General features: G+C 30.2%; 2 protein-coding genes across 7 annotated transcripts in view; one reads left to right on the top strand and one right to left on the bottom strand.

The window, feature by feature from the left end:
• LOC123007444 (putative thiamine transporter SLC35F3) overlaps nt 1–8,712 on the bottom strand; it is an 18,149-nt gene extending 9,437 nt beyond the window's left edge. For all 5 annotated transcript variants that reach the window (XM_044402745.1, XM_044402743.1, XM_044402747.1 and 2 more), the window contains exons 1-5: nt 8,591–8,712; nt 4,965–5,243; nt 1,518–1,688; nt 1,248–1,416; nt 1,014–1,192 (exon numbers count right to left, since the gene is read on the bottom strand). In XM_044402745.1, coding sequence (XP_044258680.1) covers nt 1,014–1,192; nt 1,248–1,416; nt 1,518–1,688; nt 4,965–5,192 — 747 coding nt within the window. In that variant the 5' untranslated portion in view covers nt 5,193–5,243; nt 8,591–8,712. The remainder of the gene's footprint in view (nt 1–1,013; nt 1,193–1,247; nt 1,417–1,517; nt 1,689–4,964; nt 5,244–8,590) is intronic.
• A 1,636-nt stretch (nt 8,713–10,348) lies between these two features.
• On the top strand, nt 10,349–13,540 carry LOC123007042 (AP-1 complex subunit sigma-2). Of its 2 annotated transcripts, none has more exons than XM_044402057.1 (5): nt 10,349–10,518; nt 10,572–10,750; nt 10,799–10,907; nt 10,956–11,093; nt 12,934–13,540. In XM_044402057.1, exons 1-5 carry the CDS (start codon nt 10,516–10,518, stop codon nt 12,976–12,978), a joined length of 474 nt encoding a protein of 157 aa, XP_044257992.1. In that variant the 5' UTR covers nt 10,349–10,515; the 3' UTR covers nt 12,979–13,540. The 2 variants fall into 2 exon arrangements, with proteins under 2 accessions (XP_044257992.1, XP_044257993.1); XM_044402058.1 differs by lacking the exon at nt 12,934–13,540 and adding an exon at nt 12,239–12,695.
• The last annotated feature ends 330 nt before the right edge of the window (nt 13,541–13,870 follow it).

Raw genomic sequence — 13,870 nt, 5'->3', positions numbered from 1 at the left:
CATCGCCGTCTCCATAGAAATAATCCTTTTCTCGCCTGGGCATTTTTTGAGTTCAAGTGATTCCCGTTGGCGCTTTAATCTGGGGAAAATTTTTTGACAAATCCATTTTTTTAGCTTAAAGGGTTCAATCTCATAATATCAATTCTCCCTGGCGTATCTAGTTTTGTTGTATCCTTCCTTCCCAGCATTTATTAATTGCGTTATTTTTCGTTAATAAGTAAAAATTATTCAGTTTTTCCTTAGTGACCCCCGTAACTAAGAAAAAATCGGAATCACTGCTCCAATGCATTTTTTACGAAATGCCCAGGCGGGATATTGATACATTTGATTAAGGAGGCGGTGATGCCAGCAATACGTATAAATTATTTTGATTTGTTGTCATTTTTTCTTTCGCTCTCAGGATAAAAATTACAAAAACCGAAAGTGAAGTTAGTTGCCTAAGGCCCGTTTTACATTTTTATGTCAGTCTTTATGAGAAATCGTCCAAAATTCCGTGTCCGCCAATGTATTACCCCTCTTACACAGGAAAACTACTTTTTTTGACAAAAAGATGAAGTTTCAAAATTTCAGGCAGTATTTTTCTATCACTTCAAAAAGTTCACCGTAAACTACCTTTTACTGTCATCATTACTGACATTTGACAATTAAACTTTTCTGTCAGTGACACTATTTTTTAAGTCAAAATGACATAAACATGACAAGAGTAAAAAATTACGTTATTAATGTAAAGGTTGTTTCAGAGTTTACATTGTGACAATGACAATACTGCCCGAAATTTTAATTTCGCAACTGTACATATTATTATTGTTATTAATCGATACTTTTTTACTATTATGTTTATATTATACATATATCAAAAATTAATTTAGAATTAATTTTTCCTTCTTCCTAGAAAATTGTAATAGTCACATAGGAGGTTTCATAAAACCCCCGACGATATGTGTTTTTCATATTTTGCTCAATAAACAAAATCATATAACATTTAAGAAAATTTATGTGCAAGAGTTGCTTACCCGAATACCAACAAACTGTTCGTGCAGGATAACCCACGACAGTAGATACACAAAGGAGACATTTGTCGCAAAAAGCGCCATAACATCCGTTGCTAGAAGTATTCGCAGAGACAAGATATACATATAGTTTGTCCCCACCCACAGCAAGCAAAACACGCTACATCTCGTCATAAATCGTACTAAAAACACCCAAATTAGAACCCTAGAGAAGTAATTTATTTACCGTCGACCAACCTGCGGTAAACCCTTTATCCCTATACCCTCGTATACTTTCTGTGAAGATTTCGGATGCGGACTTGCACCGTTTTGTGCTTAACCGACTTAGAAAATATAAAGGAAAAAATAACATTGTCCAATTTGTTACAAACCATGTAGTGAAAAACGGTGCTTGATATGATGCTGCCTGGAATAGAATGGCATTGATCGGGTGAAATAGAATCGAGGGGAGTGAGTGCATTATGCAAATGGATTCTAACACTTCACCGAAGGACATTAAATACGTACATACTGTTTTTGAAGAGCGGTCATGTTGAGTCCGGAGGTGTCGTGGGGCACCAAGACGGGGTCCTCATCGATGTCGGTGATCGGTCTTTGCAAATATAAGTATTTTATGCAGTGAGTGGCGCCCACCCAAGAGGCTGTGACGCAGATTGTCACCCATATCCCGAAGTATATCTAGAGGGAGAGATAATAATTCCTGACGGAAACTTTCATCGATTTTATTCTATTTTAAGCAGATTATTTATTTAAAGAAATACCAATTCAAGTGGGTATATGAAAAACAAGCAATATTACTTGAGAATATTTCTCCGAGTAAATGCAGAAAAGCGTTATTTAAGACGTTTAACAAGCCAACAATTTACTTTTATTGTTGTTGGTTACAAGGCAAGTAATTGTCGTGCTTGTGTTGATTAATTTGAATCACACACTACAAAGCCACAGCTGATATTTTCCCGGCGCCTCCACCAAAATTTACTAAGGTACCATTTATCAGTTTTATAACCTTCGTTATTGTAATTTATGAGTTTTGGTGTATTTTGCATATAAACATTAACTGGTCGTGTTTCGTGCTAGGAGTTTCGATTTGGTGGTGAAAGTGTTTTCCGTTTAATCAAATAGTCAAACACAGTTTAGGAAATAATGTTAAAAAAGAAATAAAAAGGTATTGTGTTTTCTTAATTTGCATAAATTTTGCGGAAAATTGTATACTAATAAGTGTGTTTGGTTGCGGTAATGTTGTAATTTTAAACACGTTTAGCTGGAAAAAATACATTTACATAATTTATACTGAAAGTAACCCAGTAATGTAGTTGTGGAACTAGTTGCAGTGGATTTGGAGCGATTATGAATAAATGTGGTCACATAACTTGGTAATTTTTATTTATCGTATAATTTTTATTCTTGTGTAACTAGCAGAGCTTGCGTGATTTTCGAATAATGCGTGCTGATAACTTTTCCGATTCGATCAGTTTATGTACGATTTTTTATTCCGCATTAGTGAGTTACGTAAAAGATTAGAAATTTAAACTTTTATTTTTTGTGATGTACCTAAAATACGAACAAATACTCTTTATTAATGACTAGTACAGAAAATAATTTCTTATCGTTTGTGTACAGTACATTGATCTGTTTAATGGGTTAATTTGATTTTGATTTCTACTTTTCTACACAAATACAGTAACCAAGTTTTTTACATTAAATAAATCTAAATTACGTGATAAAAACTCATTGATAATGAAATTAATATAAAATTGTTTCGAACATATTCTATTAGTAGGTGTAAGGTTTTTGAATATAAAAGCACATTAGTGTTTTTATGGAAATGTATGTTTGGCATTTCGTGTTAGGCTTTCTAATTGAAACATTGATATCACAATACTAACCTTTTAATAATAAGTCTAAAAAAACAATTTTCTTATTATTTTTATAACAGTGTTAAATGGTTTTATTTTAAAAGTCGTAGAGGAAAAATAATTATGGTTAAAATTTTCAAGGAATAAGTTACTAATAAAATAAGCTTTTGTTATTTTATTTTTTATATTATTTACTGATTGAACATAGCTAGTCAATTATCGCTTCAAAAGGAAGGATGTAGAATACATGATTGGGAACAAAATTTTTAATTTCAAGGCCGCGTTTGGGCTAATTAGAAGCCAAACACACTAAAAGTCTTTTGGTCTCCGAGGTGAGCTGGACAAAGAGAAACACCAAGAAGGTGCCGTTTTATGATTTTTCGTTTATTACCTTGAAAACAGTGCCTAGTACGAAAAAAGTGGTTATCAAGCTTATGAAATTTTATTCAAGCTGTTTTTTTTTTTGTAGATAATTAAATAATTTTTAAGATATCCGCTAGTAAATATCGCGGGCACTTTATAAAAAAAGGCATTTTTTACACCAAGTTTACAGCAAAAGTAATGGTAGTTTTGTACGCCTTTGCAGCTTTCGTACCTTTATGATGTGATCTCAAGCCTTTCAAGAAAGTGAGGTTACGTTTTATTTTTTACACCGTGTTCTACATGAAAATGTTCAAATTTTTACTTCCGTATTCTCGGTACTAAGTCACACACATAACATTTTAATTAAAAATTAGATCATCTTTTTATGAATGAATGATAATTTCAATTAATCAATTTTGCTACACTATTGGCTACACTTTTGAATTAAACATGGTCACCCATGGTTACTCACATTATAATAATGGCCGACCTTAAACGGACCAATTACATCATTGCATTAATTTTTGAATGAATCCGAAAATCTAAGGTGATTGGTTCTTTACATTATAATAATGGCCGACCTTAAACTGCCCAATCAGAATGTTTACAACTTATACAACAAACTTTACGATAATTCATTAATAAGTAGTTTTTTAAAGAGTACGATATTTGCTTACAAATATTTCGAAAACTATTTGAGAAAAAGCCCGAGAAGCTTATCTTATATAGGATTATAAGTTTTAATTTTTGTACATAGCCGTTTTTTCGTAATACGAACAGTTTTGTGGATATAAGCAAAGAAAAATGCGGGATTTTTTTATGCCCCCTTACTATGGACAAGGGGGGACTTTTAGTATGTTCATTTTCTAACTTACTTAAATACAGCCTTGAAGTCGTAAAATCTTGTGGGTATAAATAATAAAAATATCTATCAAATAGAAAACTGTTTCGTAATTTTTTTCTATACTTTTATAAGAATTTTGTGTCACATCCTACATAGAGAATACCCGCCTTAAAGAAAAATGCCAAAAAAGTTATCTACTTTTTAGATATGGTCATATTACTACTATACGTAGTCAATAACCAATATTTTTTAATGTGAATAAAATGAGTGAGAATTTTGTCAGTGAGAGTCAAATTGTTGATAACATTTATTTCGTAAGTAGATATTTTTAACCCACGTTATTTTTCTAATCCCTTTTTTATTTTTTTTAAAGTGAAGAAAGTGAAACTTATTCAGTCAGTTTTACTATTTTTAAGTAGTTTGTTATTTGTTACAATTTCTGTCATGTTTGAATTGATAAACGGTATAATTAATGAAACAATTTATTGTAGCGATTTAGGTGTAAATTCAATTAATTACAAATCAAAAGTGTACAAATTAATAGCTGTGGCCTGGTTATTCAAGTCGTCTCTCATATTGTTTCAATCTTTAATTTTGAATAAATAGTTATAGCAGTTTATTCTCTAGTTTTTGGTCTTTGGAAAAAGTAATTTGGTAATAAATATCAATTTTTGTTTATTTTGCGACTTTAACCACCTAGCCTGTAAATTTTTCTATTTAAAATTTCGGTTTTTCCGTCAGAAACAATTTATTACGCTTATATTTCACCATCAAGTGCACAGTTTTCTCGTTTTCAGTAACGTCCGAGATGATTTATCGCTCGCCCTAATTATATTAGTGTAAATTTTGATCAAAACTTGTGTCACTCGACGAATCAATAATTTCACTTACTTTCCGTGCCGATTTGGAACAAAGTGAAATGGAACAAGATTTGAGTTTGGCTGCGAGTCCTGTAGGGGCAGTGGGAGACGAGGTTTCTGCCGGTTCCTGCTGACTACTAACGGAGTCTGCATGAGCGAAAGGTCCGTTGGCAACTCCTTCATCAGTCACTAAAACACTTGGAGCACGATTTCGACCACGAGGATTGAAGATTGTCGGGATGTCTCCGTCCCGGGTCATGGTCCATCAATGGGTTGCTGTGGCCAATTCATTGGGCGGTCATTGATTTTACTGTAGAAATAATAAATTATTTATCGTACCGTTTCCGGTGATTTCATACAGCGTGAGAAATTCATAAAGACTATTGATTCAAATGAAACGGCGTCTCTCCGGATATGCAGTGTATTAGTTTGGGGAGTTTGAGTTCGATTTTGTTGGTAGACAAGTTTGTGTTGCCAAGAAGACAGCTCTTAAAGTTCATGAAACACGGGGTTATTAGGTTTGCTTTGTTTACGACAAGCAAAACTTTCAACAAATAATACACACTGTTTAGTATCGACGAGTTTATTACTTCTTCCAGTGTTATAAGTTATAACATTATAACTACAAATCAAATTACTATAAATATTTGTGTTACATTTATAGAGTGATAATACACTCTTTTTTCTTTGGTTATGGTAAAGAAACATTTTCTGCATCTAGCATATAAAAAATATAGTATGAAAATTATTAACTTATTTGTTATTATTACTTCAGTGTTTTTTTTTTTCGTAAAATGCATGCAAATATGTATGAATGTACATACAATGAAGGTGCGAGTATATTTTATATTCAAATTCTAAATAGGTATACATTTTTTTAATTGAAGTTCTTTATTGCTTTTTTTCTTTTTTGTAGAAGCTTGGAGATAATGCTTTGTCGTTTTCTGTTTTGATCAAAAATGTGGAATTTTATTATTTGGAAACAAATTAAAATTTTCTCTATAAAAAAGGTGAATTATCGATTTTGTAATCAGCAAAAGTGAATAACACAGTATGGTATAAATACGTAAAGTGTCTACGTCAGAATAAAAAAAAACTGTTAAATTAGACTTTCGTTTGATAACTAAAAATAAATTTGAGATAGATATTATTAGATAAGCTTTCTTGCAGCAATATCTTCTATAAAAGACTAGATTGAAGGTTTCGCAAGCAACATTCTAATTCTAATTACTGTTTTCTTACAAATACCAGGACACGTGTATTCTATAATTCTATAATAAACACACATAGTCATTTTGTTGATTCAAGCTTATTATAAGTTTTTTTTACTGAAATGTATATAATACAGTATGTCCTCGGATTGAATTTACAAGTGATAGCAATTAAAGAGCAGAGAAAAATTATTCATTATATACAGGGTGTCCCATGAATAATAATGAGCTTGAAAAATTTTTGGAAGCAACTAACATTACATTTCAAAGATAACGTGGATATTAAAATATTTAGGTTTAATAAATTAAACATAGTGATCAAACAGCACTCTTTAACTTTAATTTATAAAAAGTCAAACCTTGGAAAATTTGGTGAGAATTACTAAAATGTTGACGAAAAGACCAACAAGATTCTCATTTATGAAGAATGTTTGAAAAACCCTTCGCAGATTGTACGTTTCTATCCAGCGCGATATCCAAATAGACGGACTTTCTAAAACTGGAATAGTCATTTTTTATATTCATATAGTTGTCAAATAAATAAAACCGCCAATATGATAGGACTTAAAAAGCAGAGAAAAAAGTGCAAGTGCAAAATCAAAAAAAAACCTCTTCTTTCTACTGAGTTAGAATAATGAAATTTTAATTACAGATTTGCTCGTTTCAGGTGAAGCAAAAAATGTTTTTTCTTTGCAGTTTTGACGAAAAATCAAAGATAAAAATTTTTTCGTCCTGTAAACTCAATCTGGGGACATACTGTATATTACATTTTATCTTGTAGCCAATGTAAGATTGAAACAAAAAATATTTTATTTACTAAAAGTTTTTTTTTTTTTTTGAGTCATCAGATCTTTTTCTTATATAAGATTTTTGTAATAAAGTTATATGTTTGTACTTTATCATTAAAATATGTAATTAACAAAAGTTTATCAACATTTTTGATTTTTAATAATTTTTAATTAGAAAAAAGTTGTAGATGTTTTACGGATATTTTAAGAATCTACAAAAATATTTTTTGAATTTTTTCACTAAAATTGAACTCACTACACTAATCAAACATTTTGTACACAACAAAATATTATATAAAATATATTATATAATTTAAAATTGTTATCAAAACTAAGTCATTACTAGCACGAGATTAGGACACACCCATCTAACTCATCTCCACCACATCACCACGAATGAAGCCATTGTGTGAAATGTGACAACCAATAACAATTTTGCACATTTTATTCAATTGCAAAAAATACGAATGATCTTGCAAACTTTTTAGACTTGCAGGCGACCTACGATATATCGCAAGAAACAGTTGCGATCGAGAAAACAAATTACTGGACTTTCTACGTCATTGCGAACTTTACCGTGAAATGTAATGTATTTAATGTATTGTAGCAGGAATTGTTTTTGATATGTAATGTCTTAAGTGCGAATAAAATAAATATTTTAAAGTTATTTTTGTGTGGGTGCAATTGTGAAATGTCAAAAATTCAAATATTAAAAACCTCAGTAATTAATTTCACTAAATTCCAGTTAAGAAATGTTTTAAATTTGGTGGATGCGCCGGGATAAACAAAATTCTTTAAATTAATTTCTAAAATAAGTAAGTATGATATTAATTGTATCATATTGTTTAACCGATTAAACGAAATTTGATGACTTATTTACGACAGGTGGGCCCTATTTATTTTCTTAAATGTAAACGTTTATATAGCATATTCAACACGTGTTGAAGCTATTTTAGTTATGAGGAACTAAAGTATTGAGAATTTTTCCAATATTGTAACCTTATCAAGCTTCCTGAAACTTTCCTTCAAATCAATGTAGATATATTGAAAGTTTAACATTATCATTGACAAACATTTTAAATTTTATATAGCAGACTAGTTAATTGATTGAAGGGCTATGTAGGAATTTTACTGCTAGTTGATGTTATTTTGTCATTCATAAAACTAACCGTTAATTGAAATTGGAAGCAGAATAATGCTATTTCAGGATTAACAAGGGAATTATGACAATAAAGTGACCTCGTTACGTTGTTTAGGATTGCCTTGAACTGGAAACCTTTGCATTATGTTGACTTTATTAATTAGATTTATTAATGATAAGCTTTTTGGTGAGATGAAGTAATTAAAGGTATCACCAACAAATATTTATTTTTTTTTATCTTGCAACAAAACAACTTTGGGTTATTTATTACCTAAAATCTAATTAAGATTGTGTTTACATCAACAACAAAAAACAAAAAACTGAGAACGAAATACATTTATAACTTTGATTAAAAGAATAAACATAAATCTATTAAAGGTAAAATTTCGTGATGATATTTTTTGACGTGAATTGATTGAAAACGTATTGAATTGCCTAAAAATAGTAACTTTTGTTTCAGAAAACGAAGAATAATTTTGTCTAAAATCGTGTCACATAAAACAATTTCCAAACTTACCCTTATAGTTTTAGCAAGAATGGGTGTATCGACCTTTTCGGCATCTACAGCTTTTAGACATGCAACTTGCAATAAGCCAACGTTCGATTATCCCAAGTTATCAGAACGAGAGTTAACCCGCGACTGAAGTGGTGTGCATGGGCGCAGTTTGCATTGATTACCGGCCGGGCATCGCGACGCAAGGCGCCGCTCCGCGCATATGCCCCTTAATCGTTCTCTTTCAATGCTTTAAGACTTTTGTTTATTTGATGAAAACAGGCATTTCGCGTAATTGTATGTGACTGGTGACCTCTAGAGACAGGATGTTTGCAGACATGATAAAGGGTTTATTCGATTTGGGTGGGGGTGGTTGTTTTCTTTAAAGAAGAGATAAGGACAAACACAGATGCATTGAAGAAACGTGAACGAAAATATTTCCTTGAATGAGACAGTATGATGGATGAACACATCTAGTGCGAATTTAGCTTTAATTTGCTTTATAATGTTTCAAAAGGAGAGACAAGCTTTTTGAGTGTTTTTTATGACAAAATCTCGTTCTAAGACAGATGATAAATGGATCAGTGTATGAGTTATTATAAATTATGTGATTAAAGCAAAGACAAGTAATATATACTATTCCAAAAAATTAAAGGGATAAAAAGTTTCCTATTTTTTTTGTGATTTTTGAGAGGTGTACCATTGAAAAATGGTAGTATCTAGAATTACAAAAAAAAAAACATTTTGAAGTTTTAATTTTTTAGTTTTGAGATTTTTTGTCAAAATTACGTCAATCACGCAATCCTGAAAAATAGCGCAAAAGACAAGTCTTTTTTTGTTTATGATTTAGTTAAATCAATTTATGGGCCGGATAGCATGTTCATTTACCTTTAATATGATTTTTTTTTATATTTTCTTTACGTCAGTTTGTCCGAGATATCTGACTTTTAATAAGAAAGATTTTTTTATTTTGATTATCGATATCTCAGCACAGAGAATGTAAGGTATAAATAAATAAAGTAAAGAATAAATGTTTTACAAGATGCTTTTTATCTTTTCACGATTAAAAAAAAAAAAATTTACACTCAACACTGTTTTAACAGAAAGAGAAAGAAGCAATTGTTTGCGTTGTTTTAGTAAATCTACCACGTATTCACTAATATTTATAGGAAAACTAATATTTTCAGTTGTTTTTTCAGCTTAATGAACCCCCCCTTGCACTGATTGATCAAATTTTTACAATATAATTAAAGCAACAATTGCACAAATTGTTTTTGAACATTGTCTAATCTTTGTCAAAATGAGAAAATAGTATATTTTATAAATGCTCTGTCTGTTTTTTTAATTTAATAAGAATTTAACAAATTGCAAATAAATTTTATCAGTCGAAAAATTATAATCAAGTTTATGTTGTTTTTTTATTGTCATAACTGGCAATATTATAAAAAAAAATCTGATAAATTAAACATACCCATTTAAATTTAAAAAATAGAAGAACTGGATTTATATTTCTAATAATAAATAATTGTTTGTCTTTATTTATTATTATTTTTATAAAAAGTTTAGATTACCATTTTTTTTATTTATACATTAATTTTGTCAACAGTTGTATATAAATTAAAAATATTATACTACAAATAATCAATGAATTATAATTCATAAAGAATGGTATACTTGTTTTTATTTTTTTTTTTCACACAAAACGATATATGCAACCAATAATACACCATTTAGTTAGGTATTTTTGGTTTATCAATTATCATTCCTAAAATAACTGAAAACGTCAACTGTCACTAGTGTCATTTGGGCATTTGAGTTTTTCATGTTTATTAGCTGAGGTGTGCACGGTTTTGTTCCTATTAAAAATCTATTTCTATATGTGGTGCAAAAAGTAGATGTTTGTTGGGATTGAATAACCGGCCCCATTTTATACTGCAAACCGTATAACGATGGTATTTACAATTGCCTAAATCGTCACAAACCCTCTGCAAGTAAGACATTTCAGATGCAATTCATGCTACTATTCAGCCGACAAGGCAAATTGCGTCTGCAAAAATGGTACGTTGCACATCCCGACAAATTAAAAAAGAAAATAACGCGTGAATTAATCACTACAATCTTGGCTCGCAAACCAAAGATGTGCAGTTTCTTAGAGTGGCGAGATTTGAAAATTGTGTACAAACGGTATTGAATCATTGGGGTTGTAATTGTGTATTTATTATATTTGTGTAGGTATGCCAGTTTGTATTTTTGTTGTGCTATTGAGCAAGAAGATAATGAGTTGCTCACGTTGGAAGTAATTCACAGATATGTAGAATTGCTTGATAAATATTTTGGAAGCGTAAGTATGAAAATTCTTACACAACTTTGGCTTAAATGGTGTTTGTAGGTTTGCGAACTCGATATAATTTTTAACTTTGAGAAAGCTTATTTCATACTTGATGAGCTTTTACTAGGAGGAGAGATTCAAGAAACTAGCAAGAAGACAATCCTCAAAGCAATCGCAGCTCAGGATCTTCTACAAGAGGTTAGTCATGGAAATGTAGAATTGTGATTTTTTAAGCTAACATTTGGACACTTTTTATTACTTTTTTATTTACTTCTTGATTAGTTTTATAACTCTAAAACATGTATATAGAGCAGTAATAACAAATTTGCTTAATGATAAAAAAGAGGGTAATGTCCAGATGTTAGTAACATTTTATTTTCTCTTTCTCTAGCTCTGTTGCACTGTCAATGTAATCATCACTACGTGCTTGACATGTATATGTTTTTGTTACCTGTTATTTTTTATTTTGTGCACTCAAGGATCTAAACGACAATTGATCGTCAGTTTGCCATATGTTCGTAAAGTAATGCTTCAAAGGTTTTTTCGTAATAGTAATGCCAATTAGCTTAAAGACATTTTTTAAAGTGCTACAATTTAGGGTAATTTTTAATGAATATGTGATGCCATTAAGGTACAAACTTTTTAATAGTCACTTTAATTTTTACCAGTAGTTGTAAGTAATAGCTGACCATTAAAAAACAACAGAATAACCAGTAAGTGACTAAAATGCATGTACCTACCGATTTTACTAAACTAAAACTAAAAAAAAATTAATTGCATGAACGCATGTTATTGTATTTTATAATAATGAATAATGTAAACGTTTATGGTGTAAGTAGACAATGCTAGTGCCACAAAAACTCTTCTGTTTATGAAAAAACGGCTTGGTATGACTTAACATTAGCATGAGAACTATCATACTTGCCTTTTTTTCTTAGCAGTAGTGATTGATGTGATAAGACTGCTTTATAGTTAATTCAGTATTATCGATTCCATCCAAAAAAATTCAATAAAGAATACCTCGTAGTACTCTGACCTACTAGTGATGCCAAATCATTGAATTTACGGCCAGTACGATAAAATTAATGTTTAAACTGTTATCAACATGTAATTATATTGTTACAATAAACAAGTTCAATAATATTTTTGTAGTTTGACTTGATGTAAATAATCGTTTGGCTTTATTGTTGTAACGTATGCTTGAGATATTGTTTATAGGTGGTAGTACTGTTGCTTGTAAATAACGTGTTGGTTTATGGGGAAACAAATAATAATAATGCATCATGTTCCTGTTATTTTTAGTCTTGTAGTTTTAGATAGTTTCTTATTATTCTTTCCTAAAGGATGAAGCGGTGGAAGGTGCTTTAAGGGACATTGGTTTGCTGTAACGTCGTACACGAAGGCACACAACAACACAATTTCCAGGAGAAAATTTTCTACGACTTAAAACGATATATTTTTTTACATTTCTAAAAAGTAACTCGGCAATAAATTGTTCACTCGGTGGTCCGGTTTTCCATTCAAAACACAATACAGATTATTTTTCTTGCCAAATTTGTAAGATAAGTAATTCTAACAGTATTTAATTGTAACGTCATTGTGTATTTTATATATTCACACATCATGAGACACAGTAATGTTTTTTTCCTCGCACCAGTATTCGCACATTGTGATCGTCCATTTATAGAACAACTAATTAATGTGCCATGTACTTACTAATATTTTACTTTTATCATTTAACAATTCTGTTGGGTACTTGTAGTTGTACAATATAGTATTTAATATATTCGTATAAGTAGATTTGTGCACTTAATATCCCTTTGTTCCTGTTTTGTAATTTTTTCCTGGAGATTTCGGGATAAGATTTACGGTTGTTATGCTTGAATAAGAATCAATCAATATGAAAGTGGATAAATGAAGTGAAAGGTGCACGGAAATCACAAAATTTTAGGTATGTGAGATTTTTTTTTATTTCTATGTTATCCACGTTCATATTGGTGTTTTATGTTTAAAACCTCTCATTTGTGATTTGTTGCAGGAGGAAACACCACAAGGCTTCTTCGACGACCACGGCCTTGGATAATCACAATCATCATATTCTACTGACCTCAACAACACTATTCTATTCTTTAATTTTTTAATTTTGTTGATCTACATTTTTTTTTTCTTTACATGACATTTCTTTAGTAGTGGGATATTAAACTTATTTATCTTTTTTTAAATTGTACTCTATTTATATGATAATTATTGTTTTATTATTTTTTGGGTAAGTATATTTTTTTTTATTGAAAAATGGGTTGTGGTTGTAATTTTTTTTTATAATTTGAGTTTGTTTTATCAATTTAAGCTCAATTCAATTAACTTTAAAAGTATTAAAGTAACACTAGAAGCTAAAACACAAAACGCTTATAATATGTAGACTAGTGGTAAAATGCAAATCAGGTTTGTAAATAATTTCGACTAACAATATGAAATTAATATTTTGTGCAATATTGTTAAGACTATGCATGTTTGTAAATCCCAATAGTTAATTAATTAGCTTGTTGATAACTTGAACATTCCAGTAGGATATTGTGTAATTTTGTTTGCACTGTTTGCAGTGATTTTTTTGTATTAGAATTAGTATTAAAATTAATTTTGTAAAATTTGTGTTTTTATTAATAATGTTTATCGTGAAAAAGATTACTAAGATTACTGATTTCTTATACGACAGTAGTGAGTTAGTGCTACTGTTATATCACTTACCAACTTACCACAAAATATTATTTTTTTATAGTGTTGTTCACGAATTCCCGTACGTATGTACAACTTCTGGTTTATTCTGGACTTCGTTTTTTTTTTTTTTCTAAGATCGAAGCGTTGGTGGAGGAGCAACTAAAATAATTGAATTACATTGTTTACAACAGAGCATAGTCAAAGACTGTCCCTATTATTTTTTTGTTGGTTTAAACTGTTTCATGCAAGGCCTTGCGGAG

The sequence above is a fragment of the Tribolium madens genome, unplaced genomic scaffold (assembly GCF_015345945.1).
Source record: "Tribolium madens isolate multiple individuals breed KSU strain unplaced genomic scaffold, Tmad_KSU_1.1 Scaffold_3;HRSCAF=73;Tcas5.2_LG2, whole genome shotgun sequence".
NCBI classification, from domain to species: Eukaryota; Metazoa; Arthropoda; class Insecta; order Coleoptera; family Tenebrionidae; genus Tribolium; species Tribolium madens.
Note: the sequence above shows the minus strand (reverse complement) of the source record. Positions and strands in the feature narration are given on the sequence as shown.

Excerpts from the sequence above, each read along its gene's own strand:
- LOC123007042 (XM_044402057.1), top strand. Across the intron at positions 10,751-10,798 it reads TTGAAAATTGTGTACAAACG|GTATGCCAGTTTGTATTTTT; the intron begins GTATTGAATCAT and ends ATATTTGTGTAG. Across the intron at positions 11,094-12,933 it reads CTCAGGATCTTCTACAAGAG|GAGGAAACACCACAAGGCTT; the intron begins GTTAGTCATGGA and ends GATTTGTTGCAG.